Raw genomic sequence first — 21,503 nt, 5'->3', positions numbered from 1 at the left:
TTAGCATTTGTTTTGCACTAAGAGGTCACTGAAACATCATATTGGACATTAGAATGAAACATCATATTTCTCCAACTTGCGAGTGCTCCTGTGTAATCATTAGGAGTAAACTGGACAAACTCCTATATTGTCGAAAACTGCAAAAACCACGCAGCGATACACAAACAAATAACGAGGGTATCCTGTATTCACTTCTCCGCAGGTAAGGAATTTTATCTGATGGATTGAGGGCAGGAGGAAAACAGAGATCACACAAAATTACAGCGCCAGACCCACAGCAGAACCCAGCAAAGACACAATATTACTGGAGCTGTGTACATTTTCTACACAGTGACATAGCAAGTTGGATGATATGATGTGATGTAGAGAATGTTTGTTGGAGAGCAACAGTGGCTTTCACTAATTACTGCTGTACTTCCTGTTTTTTCATGTGATTGTATATTTCTGAACTAAGAAGTGTTCGTATTGTAAGTTAGTGATATTGTTATTCAGTTAGTGGTAGACTACACTGTAACAGAGAGCTTACTTATAAACTCAAAAATTCCGGTCATGTCACGAGCGTGCGAATAAAACTGTCATAAATAGAGGACCCCCCGGTATGTGAAACTGTCAATAGCAATTTGAGCCATGTCGTGTAGGCACCGTGCAGAGCAATTAGTGTAATTTCTTGCACTGTTTTGACCCGGTTTGTCCTATTTGCAACAAAAGTGTTTTGTCTGTCTGACTGTGAAGTTGCCAACCGTTAATTAAGCGAGGATGAAGGTAGAAGAAACGAGAAAATGATTTTCCATACAAAAGCCCGAGCCGGCAAAGCAAGAATCAAACCATTAAAAATAACATATGCATTCTAATCTCGCGCCTCACTTGCGAACACACACACAGAAAGACACCCGCCATACAGCCGTGTCTATACATGCGCCAGATCTTGTCGCCTCAGGAAATGGGCTTCATTCATCTTGTCTGACTGCAATAAAGCAGTGCCTAAGATTCTATTTCCAATAAACGTCGACTGATTGGAAAACTCATTCTAATATCAATTTCCATCTGGGCCCTTTAAAAGGCAATCAGCATAGCTTCATCTCCGTATATCACAAGCTCCTTGAGATGATGACACAGCACTGGCTCTCTCCTTCTGCATAATGGCCTTCTCCTATCAAGGCATCTGCAATGAATAATACCGCCCATGAATGGGCTATTTAGTGCGTGTTAGCATGGACAGAAGCCACTTCTCTGAATATTAATCCTGAAGTTTCACACTTTACGCGGGTCCGCATCAGTTTTTCATTTGGCAAAGTGAGGCACTTTGCGTGATTTGGTGACACTTGTGGTTTGTCTTGACGGCGTGTTTTGTCAGAAGCTGCAACGCTGATTGGTGATGATTGGCACATCACTTTGTTTTCCTGTGCCCACAAAACAATCATTTCAAGACGAAATATTGAAACTTTCTTTCAAACGTTGGCAACTTCTTAGAAAGTGTAACGCAACCTGTTCCGTGACGCTGGTTCACTTTCAAGTCGTCGTCATTTCAAAACCAACTGACTCATCTGAAGTCATGTAAGGTGAAGAAATACGTCACCATCATGACATTACTGTAAATAGAGATGTTTGATATCACTTTTTTTTCAGACTGGTACCAGTACGACTACTCAACTCTTGAGTAATCACTAAGTACCAATACCACTAGTTCTATTGATACATAAAACTTCCCCAAAAAAAAAACAATCACAGCTAATTTTAAAGAAAAGCCCATTTATACCCGGTATAGCATTTTCTCTTAAAATTGCATGAAATCGACGGCAATTTTCTATTCTTCTAATTTCCTGATCGTAAAATGGCCACAAGAGGGCAGCCCGAGTACCAATACCTTGAAAGAAAGCCAGGTATCCGCCTGATACAGATGCCTTGTATCACCTTGTATTCACCAATCCCTAACTGTAAAGCCAGTCTCTTAAATGGGACTTTTCAGGAGACCCCATGTTTTTTTTTCCAACCATTAACATTGCATAATCAAAGAGAACAAGCTATTTTAAACACTTTAGATTGGTCAACAATTCAGAAAAATGATACCTACACATGTAGACTGACAAGAAGAGTAAATTTTTGAAAAAATATTAAATTTTGTAGTGCTGTCACAATCGATTATTTTTAGAATCCATTAATACATACAATATATGTTGTACTATGTTCCCAGTTCAGTCAGTGTTTTCCAAAGTAAAAACAACTGATTTCAAATGTCTTATTTTGTCTTCTTTCATGAAGGACTACAGGAATGCTGATATCAGATATGGACAATTTTAAATTAAAAAAAAAAGAAAGAAAAAAAAAAAAAAAGGCTCCAAACGATTACTTGATTATTAAAATTATTGTCGATTAATTTAATAATCAATTACTTGTCGATTGATTAATTTTGACAGCGCTAAGATTTTCTAATTTGTTACAAGGTTTTGGCCCACCGCCAGTTCCAGTGATATGCAAAACAATATGTTTTTCTTTTTATTCATTAGATTCCAGAACATTATGGTTGATGTTTTTTGGTTTGTTTGTTTTTTTTCGGGTGTCTGAATGTACAATATTCTACAAGAGAATGACAAGGCCCCAATTAAAATTTCTTACCTTCCAGCCACTTCCTGCCTCTCTGTAGTATGGAAAGTTATCACAGATCCACTGGTAGATCTCGCTCAGCGTCATCTTCTTCTTTGGCGAGCTGTTGATGGCGAATGTGATGAGGCTGGCGTAGCTGTAGGGCGGCTTGCCGTCCTTGTGCTGTTGCACCTCTTCCTGGTCCAGCGTGGTGTTGGGATCCAAGAGGGCGCTCTTCTTGCCCATGCCTGGCCCGTGGCCGTGCTGGCCGTCGGCCTTGCGGATGGCCGCCTGCATGGTAAGCTGAGGGAGCCAATCCATGGAGGTCAGGCTACTTTCCAGCTCCGACGTCATGTTGACGACAGGCCGGCCAGCAGGGAAGGGGGGGAGGGGAGGGGGGCAAAACCTAAAGCCTGTAGGTAAAACCGACGGCCTCTGTTGGAACTCGGTTAACTGGTGGGGAAAAGGAGCAGGTGGTGGTAATGAGCTGACGTCTGCGCCCTCAGATCAAGACATCAGCATGCTGTCTTCTCCAAGGCGAGTCTATGGAAACAGGAGACAGTAATCTTATATCAGTTAACTGTGCATTGTTGGAATCAGTTTTGTTTTTTGTTTTTTGTTTTTTAATTGAAGGCCTAGTTATTCATTGGGGTCCGAAGTTTTCAGTGAAGAATGACAACGACCAGCATTATTTTAACTCATTCACTTGCAGCCATTTTCACTGAAGCAACCCCCTTCGCTCCCAGCTGTTTGACTGATTTCGCAAGGCCCACAGAATATTGTGTTCTACTGCTAAAAAACATGGAACCTACCAAAAGAAAGATTAGAGTCGCTTCTTTCATGAGGGAAAACAAATATTTGTATGTTTCCGTTTTGCAACAATTAGCATTAGAATATAGCTAAGTTTCATCCTTATTCACATTCCTGTTGAAAATACTGGCAAAAAGAGCGTATTGCAACATGGCCCTGGCTGACCTCTTATACTCTGCTGCCACCTGCTGGCCGTTTTTGTAATTACCATTGCTTTAAGCCACATTTTCATGTCAGAAGCTGCATCAAAGCCGTCAGTTTGCTCTTGCAATAAAAAAAAAAAAAACATTACAAAAGTATAAACATGTTTTGGGGAGTGAAGGATAAAGTATTAAAAACGTATTTACACATTTTTGGCTATGAATGAGTTAAGATCGTCTTATGACACATAGAGAAGAAAAGCACTAATGGGCTAATTCTTAACAATTCTACCGACACTAGCAACTTAGCACGACTACCCAGCTAAAAGTGAGCTGGGATAGGCTCCTGCTCACCCGCGGTCCAAATAAGGAAAAAGCACTGTAAAAAAAATATATATATTAAAATGGATGGATGGATGGACTTGGAACATAATCAAACATTTCAACTTCGTTGACATAGATGTTCAATGAAAAGCAGAAAAGCATGCATTGACTTTTTTTTATTCAAATATTATTTTTGGGTGTTTTTCAGCTTTGAAACACAACGCGTGTTTTGTATTGGGCTACGACGATATGTTAAGTGAGCAAAAAACAGAAGTAGTTGCATGTTGTCTGCACATGCTTTAACTGGTTGTGCAGCAGATTACTAGACCACCACCTTCTCTTCCACTCGCTGCTCTCAGAGCTGACTCATAGCTGAGACTCCATCTGCACTGAGGGAGAAAGATAGAGCGAGAGAGAGAGTGAGAGTAAATGCTGGGCAATTGTTTTCACAACTGCCAGCCAAATGGGGCAATGGCTCAGGAAGAATTCTGACTCTCTTGTGGCTAGTAAAACCCCCTTTCCCCCTCTGTCTGCCCAGCCTTCCAGCTTGCCCGCCCACTCGCCTTACGGAGCCTCTGCCATAAAACAAGGCAGGCAGTGTCATCTTGCAAACTGTCCTCCACCCAGTGTGTGTCTGCAACAGCCTGTCTCGCTGTCCTTTCTGGCACACTGCCCTGCTTGTCCGAAAATAGAGGGGCGGACTAGATAAGCCGTGAGTTCTAAATGTAGGTGAAGACGGGTATCAATGCAGGGGGAAAAGGAGTGGGATGACACCTTGAACTGGTGGACGGCGAAAACAAACTCATCATTTTGTGTGGATTTTTTTTTTTTTACTTCAGTTTTGTATGTGTCGAGTTGGGAATAAACAGTCCTGACAGTCCTCAATAGGCCAAACACTCTATCCTTTAAAAATAGTCTGTGAGCAATGTGAAATTGTATCCCATTCTTTTGAGAGAATTTGCAAACAGTGATTCAAAAGTGCCTGAAGATAGTGAGCGCTATTGTACTGAATCACTCTGATACCCTGGATCAAAATGACATTTTCAACTCTGTTCACTTACCTCCGAGGGCCTTGCAAGAGAGGTTCTTATACGCTACAAAAGCCTTCTGCCACACCTCCACTGCTGAGGTCAGCAAAGTATGCCATCTAAAGCCTTTACAAACTAAAAAAAATCTAGCTTAGAGTCCAATTTGACTCTTTCCCGTTTTCTCAATCATGCACCAATGTGATTAACCACGAGCTCTTTTTAGTCCGTTTTAATCGGCCGCATCGGTGGTAACGTGACACCGCCGCTTAGCCCATTTTTTGCTTTGACTTGCCAGCAAGAAAAAAAATTGCAAGATGAGCCCTAGATAGCGGCAGCAGACTCACCTCAACTCACTTCACATCAAGTAGCAGTTTGGCAGATATTAAGCCCCCCCAAAAATAAATAAATAATACCAAGCTTACTTTCAAAGTAATTATCATAGAACGACGTGTGTATGAAAAACAACGATGTCACGTTGAAAAAATTTAATGCTAACCCCGGGATTACACCGGATGCGGGTGCGTTGCGTCTCCGTTCCGCTGCGTCTTGACTGCGTGCTCCGGACGCGGCAATTTTTTGTCCAACACACCGGCTGCGTACAACTGCGGTCTGGCAGCTCCGTCGCCGACAACTTGCCGCCGTGTCTCGCGTGATCGCGCGCGACAATGTGGCACTAAAAACAACGACAAAGACACAGAAAGTCTGTGCTCAACAGAGGAGCAGAAAGAGAGGTGGACTTTCTTTGACTGAACTCACCGTCCACTCCTGCTATGACGTTCCATGCAGCATTCCTTTTTAAGTTGTCTTTATAAAAAGGATGTGCCGTGTCATATCTAATTTTGTTGCTTTCCACATCGGTTATAAATCTCTCCTTGTCCATGTTCGCCAGTGTTTAAACAGTGAATTAAGCGTAAAGCATTATGACGTTTTCCTGACATGATCCCGAAATAGGAGCTGCCGAGTGTTTTATTTTGAAAATTAACCGAAAATTTATTTTGAAACTGCGTCGGTCTTCCTGCTCGATTATTCTGTGCCAGCTTGCCGTTTGACGGCGGCCGACGGATGCGTCGTCCGTCAAAAATAGAAAATAGGTCTATCCGTGCAGAGGTCTGCCGCAAGACGCAGCTGAGACGCAGTTGACACGCAACGCACATTCAGCCGGTGTAATTTGAACAATTTGAATGAATGGAAACATATCGGCTGCGTCGCCGGAACGCAACGCACACGCATTCGGTGTAATCCCAGGGTAACACAATGCAAAATGTCATCAATCCAAGACTTTCATACAACTACAGTACAGTACATGAACTACAGTCCACTTGTACAGCATCTGCTGCAAAGTACACTCTAAGCCCGGTACAGTACAGACAGACTTTAACACGCTTCCAGCGTGCACGGTTACGAGCCGTAATAAAGTTCTCAGACACCTCAGCGAGAGGCCTGATTAGTAACTTATCATGAGGCGGTCTTCTGGGTTGAGGATCAGCGTCTGATGGGGGAGTGTGAAAATAACAGAGTGGCCATGAACACTCAGATCAAGGAGCTCATTGTGGGCTTAACGTGGGCAAAGGGACGTAAATACACACCTCCGTCTGAATCAACAGGGCTGGAGAATAACAGAGGGAGGCCAGCTGCAGATGACAGTTAAACTCAATGTTGTAGAAAGTGATCGCTAAAAACTGTACAGATTATTTTATTTTTTTTACAAGGAGATACTAATTTGCATATTGTGAAAGTATTTTTAATGCTCTATTTGGCATACATTTGGATTGGGTATTTGAGAGTATACTGAACCCGTTTATCACAGCGCATAAATACCTCGCGATAAATCAAAATCTCTAATATTGAGACCCTATAAAAACAGATTTAAGAGTTTTACTCCCCCCACACAGTTTAAAAACATTTAAACTTAGTAAAACTTGCTTTTTAAACACAACTATACTTTTAATCACACAAAATATATGTGCATAACAGCTTTTATTCACTTATATTGAAAAGAATAAATGGTCCATTAGATTTAGTAAAATGACAGTGACCATAAAATGTATTGCCCTACAGATGATAAGAACATTTTTTATTGTCAACTGGTTGACAGATAAAACGTGCTGTATTAAAGAATCAAATTTTGCGAGTGGAAATGGGTGTCATATATCATAGAAATAATTATCTAGCAGGCTTCTATAAGGCACAGCGGGAGGACATTTCTAAATGGAGCAAACTGCTTTGCCGTCAGCTGGTCAGAGGAAGTTTGCGCTTGCCAAGTCCATTGATCTCTAACAGCGGGAGGTTAGCGCAGGCTCAGCAGCCAATTCAATATCTGTTATGGGTACAGACACGAGCAGATGATTAAGGCATTTTTCCATGTCAACAGAATTCCAAGAGGGACAAGGCTAGATCAAGCTTGGGGAGATATTTAATGGGGTGGAGCATTTTCCTGTCATAAATAATGTCTTCTTCCTCAAATTCTTGTTTTTCATCAGAGAATTTACAGCATTTAGTGCATGCAAGCAACAGAAATGATCCATTACAATCTTCTTTTTGTCTCTTGTAGTGAATTTTTAACATGCACAAATTAATCCGGCTCATGACCACTTTTTCAGGACCACTTTACATGTACTCGATTCAATTCTTTAGTCAAACTGCTTCCAAAGTCTAGGTGGTGACAATTAGAGGTGTGCAAAATTTCCGATTCTTAGATTATTCACGATTCGGCCGTGGAACAATCGAGAACGATTCACAAACGTCCAAATTCCGATTATATAAATATGCCAAGGGAAGCGAAACGAGCGAAAAGTACGCGGAACTGAAACGCAGTAGCGCGCGCGGTCTTCGGGACGCTTTTTGGGACGGACCGAGAGTACACATCCACAACTCACGCCTCGACATTCAAAACAACAACAAGCAAGGCTGAGCTGACCAACCCACCTCTTCGTCAGATCAGACCTGCTCCGAAAAGCCAAACAACTTGAGGCGGAAGTATCAGCTAGCTGGCTGCAGTGCGTCGGTTAGCGTTCTACAGGGCGCCGCGCAGTGATACGAACGAACGAACAGAAAAGTAGTGGCTGGCGGTAATGGCGTCTGACTTTATTCAGAAAAGAGTATTGTGGTGGAAATGTATCACGCTTTTGAAAACAAAAAGTTTTTAGAAGAAAAACGCTTTATTTCCGAGACCCCAGCCAGCTTGGTGGACTATTTTCCTCTCGTCCAACGCCGAAGTCAGTGCTGATCGCACACACGGGAGGTGAGGATCAAATTGAGATTCATGTTAAAAAAGCCGAACGATCCCATTAATGTTTACACGTTCATGTTTACACAAGTTAAAAAGCAGAAAAGCACTTGAGGTTTTTTTTTTTTTGTACCTCTGAGAAACTTTAATGTTTACATGTTCATCTTTACACAACTTAAAAAGCAGGAAAGCACTTTTTTTTTTTTAGGCATTTGTATTGAAGTAGTAGTTCACATTGTCTTTCATTTATACCTCAATGCACTTTTGAGTGGATAAAAATAATATATTTTTGCTCAATGCTATGTTTTATTCTGTTGAAGACTGAATATACTTAAAAGCTGTTGTTACAGAATGAGGACTTGAGTATTTTATTTACTGTTTTGAACTGTTAACTTGATACTGAAATAGTAGTTTATGTAGGCCTGAGAGGACTTTTGTACTATTTTTGTAACTAATGTACGAAACATTAAAAGCACAAAAATACATTGTTTTTTTTCTGCTGCCTGGGGGGGAAATCAATAATCGTTTTATAATCGAATCGTAGCCTCTGAATCGTAATCGCAATCGAATCGTGAGGTGCCCCAAGATTCCCACCTCTAGTGACAATGTTCCTTTTATCTGTGGATTTTCAACAAGGAAGTCGTTACTATGAACATAATGTGGTCACTACTTATTATCTGTTATAGGTGGAGAGGTTAAATAAATATACTTACAACACTTCACATTTCTTACATTTAATTATCATACATAAAGGGCATCTGCCTTGAATCTGTATGTTGGTGTTTAAAGGTAGAGATTTATTTATTTATTTTTTTTAACTCACAGACAGCTCTCGCAGAGTTTTAACAATTCTTTTGCTTGAGTGCAATCCCTGTGGATTGTATTCACACTCATTCACAATTTTTCATGAGGGTAGCAAGGGGGCACAGTTGAAGACTATTTTTCTTTACCGCCGGTGTTGTTTTTTTGGATCATTATTAGTACAGTGTTGCCTTGAGATAAGAGTTTAACATTAACGAGTGAAACTAAATGAAACTAATGCAACAGGTGTTTACCTCCACGCTCATGAGAACGAAGATGAGCACTGAGCAGACTTCAGAATCATCTGACTAAAAGCATGTTCATCAATGGCAGAGTAGCTTCTTGGCTGTCAAAACACAAACAAAGGCTAAATATCTCCACCCAGAAACTGAAATCAAAGGTGACTCACTGACAGTTGATAACAGCACTTCTGTAATTTCTATGGCTGGCAAATTACAACATCAAACTAAGAGCATTTTAGGACAAGATGATTTGCAGAAAAAAAAGGCTATATCGTACAGCGATAATCATTATATTGGAAGAAACGCTTCTCATCTGTGTCATGCACTTCCAGCCAACAAATTGAATATGACAACACAGTAAGATAAAAATCAAACATTAAAATACCATTTTTGTTTGATAAAAAACACAGAGAAAAATATTTTATATTATTAAAACAGTTTGTATTCATTGCTTAAAATTGTACTTTACGTAATAGTAATAGTAATAATAGTACATCGACCACACAGCCAATGAAAAGAGTAAACATGGTCATAAATGCTCCTAATTTGATATTTGATGCTTGTGTGTTGATACTGTACTGAAAAGGAAAACGATAATTTGAACCCCCCAACATATTCATCCACGTAGGGATTCAAATTGTAATTATCATCACTACTATAATTAGCATCTCTAAGAGGAGTGTTGTTTTTTGGCAGATGATGGCTAGATTTTTTCCCCTGCAAAGAGGACAAGAGTAGGAGTGTGGGCGTATTTTATTTTTTATGGGACTGCAAATAATTCAGTATAATTACCCTGTACGCAAAGAATGCGCTTTGGGGGGGGGTCAATCGCCAAGGAGGCGAAACAAGTCAAATGCACAAAAAGCCACCTTGAGGTTTGTGAATCAAGGTTTGGCTGTATGAAGAAACACTAAGAGTGCAGTGAATACATTGCTCTGTGCACCCAATGAATTGCAGTTACGATCAAATATCTGCAATTTTTTACGCTCAGCTTCCCTAACATAAGCCTATCCCAGTGAAAAAAAAAAGCCAAGCATACAATTCCAGTGGCTGTGGGAGGTGTGCTGGCAAAGGCACAAGTTGATGAAAGGCATTGCGCCTCGCTACATGTAGATGCCTGCCATTTGACCCGCCACGCTAATGATCCAGCTGCTTCGTAATCGGCAAGGCCAAGCTCGCTGTCTTAATTAGAGGGCCTCGGGTAGCAGCAGGAATTACGAAGCGCAACACCACCGGGCAGTAACAAACCCCCCCGCTGCCTTCATTACCCTGTCGGGTCGTGGGATGCTCAAAGGCCCCCCTGGTCTGTTGAGGAAAGCAATGGAGTGAACAAGAAGTTGAACAAGAAGTCCGAGGAGGACTGAGGAGTAAGGTGTGTGGAGAAAAGGTGCATTGCCAGGTCAGCAACTTTCCTGGCAAGAACTGAATCACACATCATTGCTGTCATTCGACAACCGTGTATATCCGTTGTCTAGAGCAAAAACATTTATTAAATTGCACCACAATCGACTGTTATTAGACAGATTCAGCACCAGAAACGTAAATCATTCGTTTCACAGACATCGCTGGATGTTGTAACGTTTACGCGGGCGTGTCAAAGTAATAATAGCTTCCTATGACAAAGTGATGACTTACAAGTGAGTTCCTCTCATTTTGTAAGTAACAATTGTGTAGCAAGGTAAAAGTGAAGTTTTCCACAAAATAAAACAAAGCATAAACCTCTACCAGTAAGAGCAATATGCTTGTGCACACCCTCTATTATACAGGATGAGCATTTTTAGTGTTCCCAAACTGGGATGCACCCTCTTAAGAGGTGATTGCCATTTGAGGAAATATGGGAGAGATTGATTGATAATTTATTAACGAGTGGCCGATGATGTTATTGAATGGGAAGCAACCAAAAAAATACAAGAGGAGGTATGGATGGTTGTATTGAGCTGGCTTAAAAACATTGTGCATGTTCGCACTGAATAGGTTCATGAGTTCAGGCATTACGCCCCCACAGGCATTGTGAACCCACACATACTGTACGTATTGAGCTACTTTGATGGCAACCGCAGTCAGGAAAAAAAAATAGGTTTAATTTTGAGGGTGAAACAACTGTCAGCACGTCTTCATCCTTGCGGGATGAATGGCAATTTTCAAATGATATTTTAATTGACCTAGATCTTTTTCCAACATGTCTTGACAACATTTGCACAATGACGACAAAGCGGCCATTATGTCCTTGCGTCAGAAAGGTCTCAATCAACCTGTCAAAGCTGTTAAGTCGGGCCAGGCCTTCGTTGATTGAAGAATGGCCAATGAGGCAATCAAGCTGAGTAATATGTGAGGATTACTCAACGCAGCCATGCTGAGTTAACGTCATTATGTCGACAGGTCGCCATCTGCGTCATTGACTTCGCCGCTGTTCCTTGTTTTGAGCATTGCGCCATTCCTGTTCCTACTTAGTATGCGCTTAGAACCCTGGACGAAATGCACATTTCAAACACAACAACTATGAGTTTTGCGTTGATTTGTATCACCTACAAATTGCTACGGTAAACTGTACATTTGGTATCTGGCTTTTAATAGGGATTTACCGGATTTAGTCTACCTCTTAATAGCACCACAATCAAACCATATGTATAGAAACCATAAATACATGCATGAATGCAAAATAATCTGGAGTAGTTCAGATTAAGTCTGAACAATTTTGAAAAAAATCTATTTGCACTTTTTGCTTATTATTAAGATTAAATATACAATCATTTTTTCAAGGCCCTCTTTCCCTATAGTTTTGTTAATAAACAAGTAATAATTTTATCTGCATTACTGCATTATTAAAAAAATAAACAATAGCAGATTTATTGCACGGTTACACATGGTTTTACAGGTTCATCTTATGCTACAATAAAGGCGGATGAACCATGAATAAATATTATACAAGTACACAGTTCCTGTTAGAACATCAGTTGCTTCTAAAATCAAACCAACACTATCAATGCTAACAATTGATGTTTTGCATTGTTTGTTATTATTAAGCTTTTCATAAGGAAAAGCTATGTTGTTTTTAAGTCAGCTTTAATTTTGAAGTCAGCAATGATGGGATCCAGAAAAGCTACAGAAAATGGAGGCAAGGATGAAGGTTCTCAACTCCAACAGATAGCATATCATTTCCTTTGTCTCCATTTGCATGACAGCTGGGTTTCTATTTTCCATCATTTTACAACTCATCTCACATGAATTATTTCATTGCACCTATGATCTTACTGTGAATGAGCTATTGTCCAGCTGTTAGCAAATATTATGACCAGGCCTCGCTAAACAGAGCAGTCCAGGTGCATGATACAACCCGACTAAATGAGCCTATTTCAATTGCACCTTTTGAAGGGCTGCTCTGAATTGTCTTGTCACAACTGAATCGCTTTCAGGCACCTTAATGTGATTATGACACAGATGTGACATTATAAGCAGTTCAGATTTCCTAGAGAGCTACTGCCAAGGCTACCTGAGCATTGAATCTGAAGGGGGAAAACAAATGTGTGAAAGCGTGACCATGGCAACATTTTTTTGAGGTGTACAGAATTGGGCAATCAGCACTAAGTTCATGGTAGTTCATGGTAAAGAGTGATAAGTTAACCTGTGAGTGTGTGACCACATGCCACAGTGTTAGCCGCAAGTTAGCTGAAGCTCTGCAGTAAAAGAAAAAAAAAAATCACATTCATTGGAAAATAAATGCAGTGGAAGCTGAATACTACTGTCCAAAATGTGTACAGTTTGAAAACTGATTAAAATTGTTCATCATTTCAATCATCATTGTAGCTTAGTGAATCTGCATAATTTGCGTATTTTGGAGCTGCTCAGTATTACCGCACCACTGAACACTTGGAATTACTTAATGCCTCAATACTTTGTAAATGTTTACATCCTTAATGTATATTTTGTGAGTGTGGATTTTATGCTGAGGTACTAGATTGGCCCCGACTACTGGAGACAAATTCCTTGTGTGTTTTGACCTACAGTTGTGCCTAAAGATACAAGTTACCACATTTACAAATTTTTAGAATACAAGCTACCATTTGGACAATTTTTTACTTTGACTTGCAAGCAAAAATTTGAGATATACAGCCCAGTAATAACTTCTCGCAAGATGAATTCTCGCGGTATTTGTGAGTTCACAAACTCCGGAGAATACATCTAGTACAGCTCCCCGCAGATAACCGGTGTTCCCAAACCACTGTTGGTTCGGACCAATCATAGAGCGATTATTTATATTATTTTACATTATATTATTACTATTTCATTAAGTAAAAAAATTATAATGTACTATTTTCGTTGTTTAAAAAAAAAAAAAAAAAAAAAACTTCTTAACTTGAAGAAATTTCAACTGAATACGATACGACTAAATTGAAGGTTTAATGAAATCCCATTTATGCCAACCAACAAGCAACTGAACTGACTGAAGTTGTTTGGTTTCCGTGCTGCTGTGGCCACGAAATGACCCCAATGGAACAGGTGAGTCAAGTCATCAGTTCCTCCACTAAATGCACATTACGCAGACTGTTGTTTAGCGAAATATGCACATACTGTATGATGACACTCCGAATTAGCCTAGGAAGGGAGACCTCAGGCAAGTTCACCATTTTTCCGTAATGCAGTCAAAACATTGTCATATTATGTAATAATAATAATAATACATTACAGAGAGCCTTATTTATGTTCTGCCCGGAACTTCTTACAGCATGACTACAAGCTCCACTCCAATACCACACGCAGCATAACAGCCACAATTTCCTCAGGCTATTCAAGCTCACAGTCATGCACTTATACACACAAGAGCTGTGACAGGTACCAAACTGGTGCTCTCCTGCACTTATCTACAATTTTCAAAATTGAATGCCAACCCCACCCCCATTTCTTTTCTTCTTCTTTTTTTAACCGCAGTCACAAATCCATCACGGGTAACAACACGCAAACACAACATTACAAGACCTCCCCAAACACACGACAACACGTGTGATGGACGCTCCATTAAATGCAATGTCGCTAAGACAGTAAATATTTAGACAAGTGATTGTTAAATGCTCGTCCAGACGGTGTGTACAAAGAGAGCCACGCAGTGAAAGGAAAAAAGGGGTGAGATTATTATGACAAGAATCTTCCCATGGTGTGATGGCAACTTGGCATCAGGGAGGGGGAAATCGCTAAGCGCTCTACCTTCTATTACTCCTTGAGATGTTGGCACGCGCGCTCACAACAAAAGTGCTGTGATGTAACCTGGTAACAAGTCTTTGGTATCTTCACCCTCCACCGAAACCTAGGTCATACCTTCCATATCAACGCCTTTATCTAGAGTGTGGGTGGGAGAAGCTTTGTTTTCCCAGCGATTGCAAGGGGATAATCAGGGAGGGGTGGGAACCCGGCTCACCTGCCCCTCAGTCACTCCTCACTTTTTCCAGCCCTCTAGGGCAAAGCATTTTGGAGCGTCTTGGCGACTAAAATAGCAACGTGTTTGAGTATTGCAAGCGCACGTGAGCGCTACTGTCGTGTAGCAAGCTACGCTAAGCCGCGTTTTCATTAAAACACAAAGAAGAAAGAATCGGGGATTTGCCAAAGCAATAGCCTTTAATGTCAGTGCTTCCTTTTAAAGGAAGGGCTTAATGGCGCCGCGGAAACAGTCCCTGTGAAGAAGGCATTCATATCCCGCTCTTTCCTTTTATTTTGTCAATTACGTGGCTGAGCAGCACCCTGCTCATCTTTTGGGATCCGAAAGCACAGCTGAGGGACCCCTCACTTCCACTTCTTGTAAAAGTCAGCTTTCTCGTCACAGTTCCTGTACTGAATTAAAATGCACTAGTGAGGTCGAACCAGCAACGATGTTCAGAGGAAGTATCAGAGCATGACATAGGGGGATGACGTAGATGTGTTTTTTGTTTTGTTTTTTTAATCCCAGATCTACTTCAGAAAACAGTCTGGCCGATGTAGTATCTGAAAAATAACAGCGGCAGGACATCAGCTGCGCGAAAGGGAAAAGCAGAAAATCAAAGTTTAACACTCAACAGTCACTTCTCCTATTGCTGTTACTGTCCAACAACTATTACATACATCACGCCTGCCACTCTCTAATTATCTACCACACAAATCTGACTGGGATAGGTAGATATATGCCAGATCCACTGTTAAGCAAAATTCACTTGTTTCACAGAGCATGTGTCAGTGATATGAATTGACTGTGGTGTGCAAGCAGATTTCTCCGCTCTCGGTAAGAAAAGAAAAATGTTATCACTCCCTTACTCCCACCTCACCGGTGGTCGAGCAAATCACGTCCATAATTATTCTGCCAATCAATTGGGAGCGCAACCGTGGCTGTGGGGCAGTTAAACGCTGACAAGAACAACCTGCCAAAAAAAGAAAAAAAGAAAAAAGGGAGCAATGCTGAAACCACCGTTTCCGTTATATACACTGAACTCTTCAAAAGGCAGAAGAGACCCCTTTGTCTCATCAATCAGAGTCAAACATGGATAGTCTTCTAAGTACAGTTGTACGTGGTGGAGAGGCTAGCGGGCAAAGCAGACAAGGGGGACAGTGAGAAAGGGGTGTAGTTGCAGATCAAGTGAGCCACTTTAGGCTGTCTAGAGAGGCCTCAAAAATCAAGCAAGCTTTGCTGACCTGAATAGAGAAATGGCAAAATCAAGAGACAAAAATTATCTACAGAAATAAACAAAATACAGATATTTGTATGTTTTGTGGACTTGGTCAAAGTAGGTCTTCGAAGATCCAGAAGACGTTTTACGTCATGACTAATGATTGATGAATCATCGGGCTGACGATGAATGGAAACACTATCAAATACTTATGAATACAAAATGCTTTAATTGTTTCCCAAGAAGAGAATTCAATTTATACTTTGAGGAGAATTGCGTGAAAGTGGTGAACGCTGTGCCACAGTGGCAAATCCCAACAAGCGAGTAGTCTCTCCAGCAACCATTTCTAAAATGCAGATTTCTGTCTGGTCTGCAGCAGACAGTGAACATGAGAGCCTCCAGTCCAAAGCGCGAACACACTCAACTTTATCGGAAGAGGCAGTGAGACACGCCAGAAAAAGAAGACACTCATGATGCAATCTGCAAGTCATCATGAAGACAGAAAAACGTTGCAGTAATTGAATAACCCTTTCCAGGGGATCAGTGCTGTGCTCAGGAGTGGTTGTGGGCCTAACAGCTTGCCGGGAGTTGGCCTTTGTTTTGGGATGTGGCAGGGCTGCCCTGACACCAACCATGCGAACCCAATTACCTCGGTCCCACCGCCTGGGGGCCTGCATTAACCCACTCCCCCATGAGAGGCTGACTCCTTGCCAGCCTGGCAGCCAGTGAAGGCCTGCTGCTGAATCACAAATAGACCACTTGTGTATGCACTGGCGGACCAAGTATTTTGGTGACAACTTGGAGGGCCATCTTCGTGTGCATTACGCGAGATCAGGTGCTGTGCCCTTCGCAAAAGTTCAAATAGTTTAGTAGTGAACTCGGTTTCGGTTTATTGCCAGTAGCACACTTCAGTCTTTAAGTCTTTAGAAGAACTCCTGTCTGAGAGTATTTCCATTGCAGAACATAATTAGTCTTGCTGTCCATCCATCTAGCTAGTAATGGGTAGCGTAGACTTAGCATCTGATAGAGTCTGTGTTGCACGGGAGTACAATAAAAGTTTTTATTGATTGTTTTAAATGTGTTTGCAAACTGTGTATCACACACCCCGCTTGATAAGTGATGCAGGCTCACACAATTCAGGAAGCACAACCACAATCATCAGTGGTGATTCCGAGTGACAGAATCTGATGATTAATATACTTTCCACAGTTATAACTGTAACCCAAGAAAACCTCTGTATGTTATTTCTCAATAGCCTTGAGTGAACAGAACAAAAAAAAACAACTGATTGTTGGTTGATGCAACAGGCTTGAAATGACTCGAGGTTTATAAGTGTGTCACTTAAGATTGGAGTTAGTGGTACAATTACGAACATTTTACTTGTAAATCAATATTCAATCTCTGAGGAATCATTAACAGAATATTTACTTCCGCATATAGCTAAGCACTTCAATATCATTAAGCTGCTGAAGGAGTGTTCTTTAACACCTTCCAAATTGACATGCATTCCCTGCGTGAAGCTCTTTTTAAAATGCTCCTGAAAACATTATAGTGCCTGCAGATAATACGTTTCACTGCTAGCATGGCAGGCAAGTGGCCAGGTTTGTGTTCAACTAGAAACATTTACCTATCACCAACTGTGAGTTTCCCAAGGGGGGGGTGGAAAGTCTATGATGAAAGCTTCCAGAGTATATTGCTAAGGGGTGGCCACCAGCCATAAATCAATGAACTTTCCTCTGAGCCATAATCCAGTCTGCACAAGTAGTTTCACAACGGCACCGAAAAGTGGTTTGAAGTTCCAGGAGAACAGTTTTATAATTTTGTCTTCTAATCTACAAAGACACTGGTCAGCCAATGACAGACTTTGACCTCGTGAAGACTAGCGCTGGGACAACATATCGTTATTGATACTTGCGCTTACTCGCAGCACCATTCATTTGGTTTTGATGAAGAGTCAGTAATGGAGCCTGTTGTCCTTCCATTATTTAGATAAACCAAGTCACAAACCTGGATGCTGAACTTTATGTCGCTTGCTGAGCATGTGCTATTGGGATATTCCCATTTTGCTTGTTCCGTGACTTGCTATGCCGTTCATTTTGTCTTCATTCAGTAATGGCGCCAATTATTTTGGAAAAAACAAGTGATGACAATATAATGTTTTAGGTGATATTTGACGGACCAAATCAGCCTTTCAATGTGAGTATTTTTGTACATTGGAATTCTTGAAAAATATGGTTATATATTAGTTTGAGAAAAAATGGCTTACTTTTTTTTAACAGCATTTCACACATATGAATGACTGGTTTTATTTTTGTATTATATTTCCTGCAATGTTGGAAAGGACTTTCAACCTTCAGTTACATAGAAATTGTGATATATATATATGCCCCACCCGCCAACCTCACGCCTCCCCCAATATATCGATCGCTGCTATACCAGTATATCGTTGGCAAACTTGTTGTTATGATTCTCCAGGCTCAATAATACTGTATTCTCTATCAACGTGAACATGGACATGTAGACCATCCCCATACAGGTGAAATACAACACAAGTGATAAATTATTAATAAAAAGGGTGTGAACACTATCAACAAGGTAACCATCACCACACTCTTACAATGCTCAACTTTGTGTTTATACAAGATGGGGAAATTCCTTTGGCATTCCCGTATACCTACAATGATTAAGAAAGGGAAAGTCAGCCATGACCAAAAATGAGCGGCAGACCAGAAACATGTTTTCATTGGGAATAAGCAGGTATTAATGTCTATAGGCCTATACCTGTCCTCTTCAAGCTGCTCCCTTCCAGATCATTTCAATTAATTTGGTTACCTGGAGACAATGTTGCTATTTACCAGGGTGGGGATGAGGGAAATGGAAGCAGCAGTCATTGTTGGTTTAAGCTTTGCAGGCAAAATAAAATTGATTCGATTTAAAGTGTCTGTTGCCTTAAAAGAGTCACAATGGCTCGTTATGAATACCTTGAGGCTTGGGTGGAAACAAAGCACGTGAACAGTAAACATGGATTCCACTTGACAAATGTCATGACAAATTTTAAACACAAATCAAACCAAACAAAGAGTGTGATTTATTCGGTTTGAGGGAAAGTATGACACCCGGGCAATGAAGAGGCACAAACCAACCACAATGAGTAACATTACTCATTGATCTCCAAAAGCAGTGAAGATACAAAAAAAAAAAAAAAAAAAAAGGACAACTTCAATACTAAATGTGAACGTCCATCTATCCCTTTTCTTTCGCTCTTGTCCTGACTTTGTGCGAGAGAGAGAAGCAGGATACACACTGAGCAAGTCACCAGCCAATCACAGGCCACAAACAACCATTCATACTCATACATATCTCACATTTCAAACCATCACATGCCTGCACCGCATCGGACATTTTTTGTCTAAATGCATGCAGGAATCAATATTTACCACTATTTATCAGGGCTTTTAGGAAATTTGAGCTTGCAGGAAAAAATGTAAGCCGTTTCGAAATTAAATGATTATGAAATAGATACTCACAAGGAATATGGACAAAGCTACCAGACCACAGCAGGGGACTGCCACCTGACGATATGAGGGAGGAACGCAGGAACTCCCTCTGTGTGAAGACCGATTTGTCAGGCGGCGGGAGATACCGCAACGCTTGTGAAACTGACAGCGGCGTTTCCAACGGGGAACTCTCTTTTCAAAGATGGGGAAGGTGAAAAGGCTTGCGTGGGCTGCTGACATTTTCATTTTGTTCCAGGGTAATATCTGCCATGATAGGTCAACAGCCGCCTTCAAGCTTATGAAATCACTTGAGTTGGATCAGTAAATAATGATAAAGATGTGCCCACTTTATTTACTAGAGTTGGATGCTGTCAGTTAATCTTGGAGGCTATTTTCACAATTAATACTGAACCCTTAAATGTGTGCATACAGTATAAAGCTAGCGATACACTGTTTGAATTTGAAAGTAACATGTATTACTCCCAATTGATTGGAAAACCATCGGATGAATGTTCCTGTGTCTTTTTAGCTTGATGTTTTGGTACAGATGTCACTTGTCAGCATTTTGTTTAGCATGACCATGCTAAGACCACAGATGGCTTAAATGTCTTTTGGATTTCAGTTCAGCATGATAAGATTCAGAATGTCAAACCCTACTCTGGCTTGTGTTTCCACCCATTAAACATGGGAAAATCCCTACTAGCATGACCAGAGTATAGTTAATAACATGGAATAGTAAGCCCTGATCCAGTGCATGTGTCGCCAACAACAGTGCCAAGTATGCAAATTGTGCAACATCATACCAATGTGACAACCTGCAATTTGCCAAAAAGGAGAACACAACATTAAAACACATTGATTCTGACTATTAATTTACACAAACAGATTTTGACTTTTTTTTTTGACAAGGTCTTCGATTCCCATCTTCTTTCTGGTACTGGACCAATAAATGGATTCAAGTGACTATAGACACCAAGGCAGTCCACAAATCGGTGGTAACTCAAAGTGAGATACCCAAGTGGTTTGCGAATTAAAATTTGCATTATGCGCCTCATCAAAACACAATGAATGGCAAAACTGAGAATCACAGATTTTTTTTTCATAGTAGTATTTCATTTAGTATTTCATTTGATGCCATTAAGATGAGGTGCGTTTGAAAATTCACTCACTCAGAGTGTGTGTCAAATTTCTAAGGCCTTATCATTTTAGCACAAAACCTCAAAAATATGTGTCTGGCAAGTGTTTTAAGATGCAAAACATTACAAAATCCCTACCAAAGCTCCACTGCACTGCATGCTGATTAGCGTGGTGCATTGTGTTTCTTATTTTTTCACACCGTGTCTTGCTGGTGTAAAAGATAAGGCTAATTAACTTGGCACCATTTGTATCTTGACTTGAGCGTCAGGATGAGCAGCCATAGCAGGCTAATCAAACGTTTGATTCGAGAGGAAATATTCCGTCACTTCTTACACTTGAGGCTGTGCTGAAAAAAAAACTAAATAAATCTGAATTCCCGCGGTAAGGCTGTCGGCGTCTCACCTTTTTCCTATACATTCCCCTTCTCCACTTTACATTCCTAAGTTCAACCCCCGCCTGCCAGCTCCTCCTCCTCCTCTTCTTCTTCTTCTTTGCTCTCCTACTACCGCCACACAGGCTGCGCTCATTATGGCGGATTTGCATGTCTGCTCCAGAGTTGCATGAGAGGAGATGAAACAGAACTCCCAGTGGCTCCCTCTGCACAGCTTCACATATCTGACAGAGAGCGCTCCGCGTTTGGGCCCCAGACGCAAGCCGGCAAACACCAAATGCAGACTTCACAGAGATATCGCCCCGCCATGAATTTACACCACACACACACACACACACATATACAGTATTCGGGCTCCGTACATTCGTGCATGAAAATAAATTGGTAAAACAAGCCGAGTCTTCCTGTGACTCCCTGCACCTTGCTCAGGTGATCATGAAGAAACCACGTAATACAACTATGACATCTCACTGCATTCGATGTCTTACTGTATTTTTATTTCAGTTGGTTATCAGACAGCAGAGCAACGGATGGACGAAATATTAGTTCAGTGTTCAACTGCATTGACATGATTCACTACTTGCAGATTCACCTATTGTCAGATGATCTTGAGATTATCCTTTGTTACTTGTTGAACGATAAAAGGATTTCTTTTGCGCTGTCGTGTGGCACATTGGGTGCAATGAACTATGTTGAAGTGA

The 21,503-nt window shown here is 40.9% G+C and overlaps 1 protein-coding gene across 1 annotated transcript in view; it reads right to left on the bottom strand.

The window, feature by feature from the left end:
• foxj3 (forkhead box J3) overlaps positions 1–21,503 on the bottom strand; it is a 97,749-nt gene that overhangs the window by 58,240 nt on the left and 18,006 nt on the right. The window contains exon 2 of the mRNA XM_077530804.1: positions 2,614–3,123. Within this exon, the coding sequence (XP_077386930.1) occupies positions 2,614–2,934 (321 nt within the window). The 5' untranslated portion in view covers positions 2,935–3,123. The remainder of the gene's footprint in view (positions 1–2,613; positions 3,124–21,503) is intronic.

The sequence above is a fragment of the Festucalex cinctus genome, chromosome 8 (assembly GCF_051991245.1).
Source record: "Festucalex cinctus isolate MCC-2025b chromosome 8, RoL_Fcin_1.0, whole genome shotgun sequence".
In the NCBI taxonomy this organism is placed as follows: domain Eukaryota; kingdom Metazoa; phylum Chordata; class Actinopteri; order Syngnathiformes; family Syngnathidae; genus Festucalex; species Festucalex cinctus.
The sequence above is the reverse complement of the archived record's forward strand: the minus strand, read 5'-3'. Positions and strand labels throughout refer to the sequence as shown.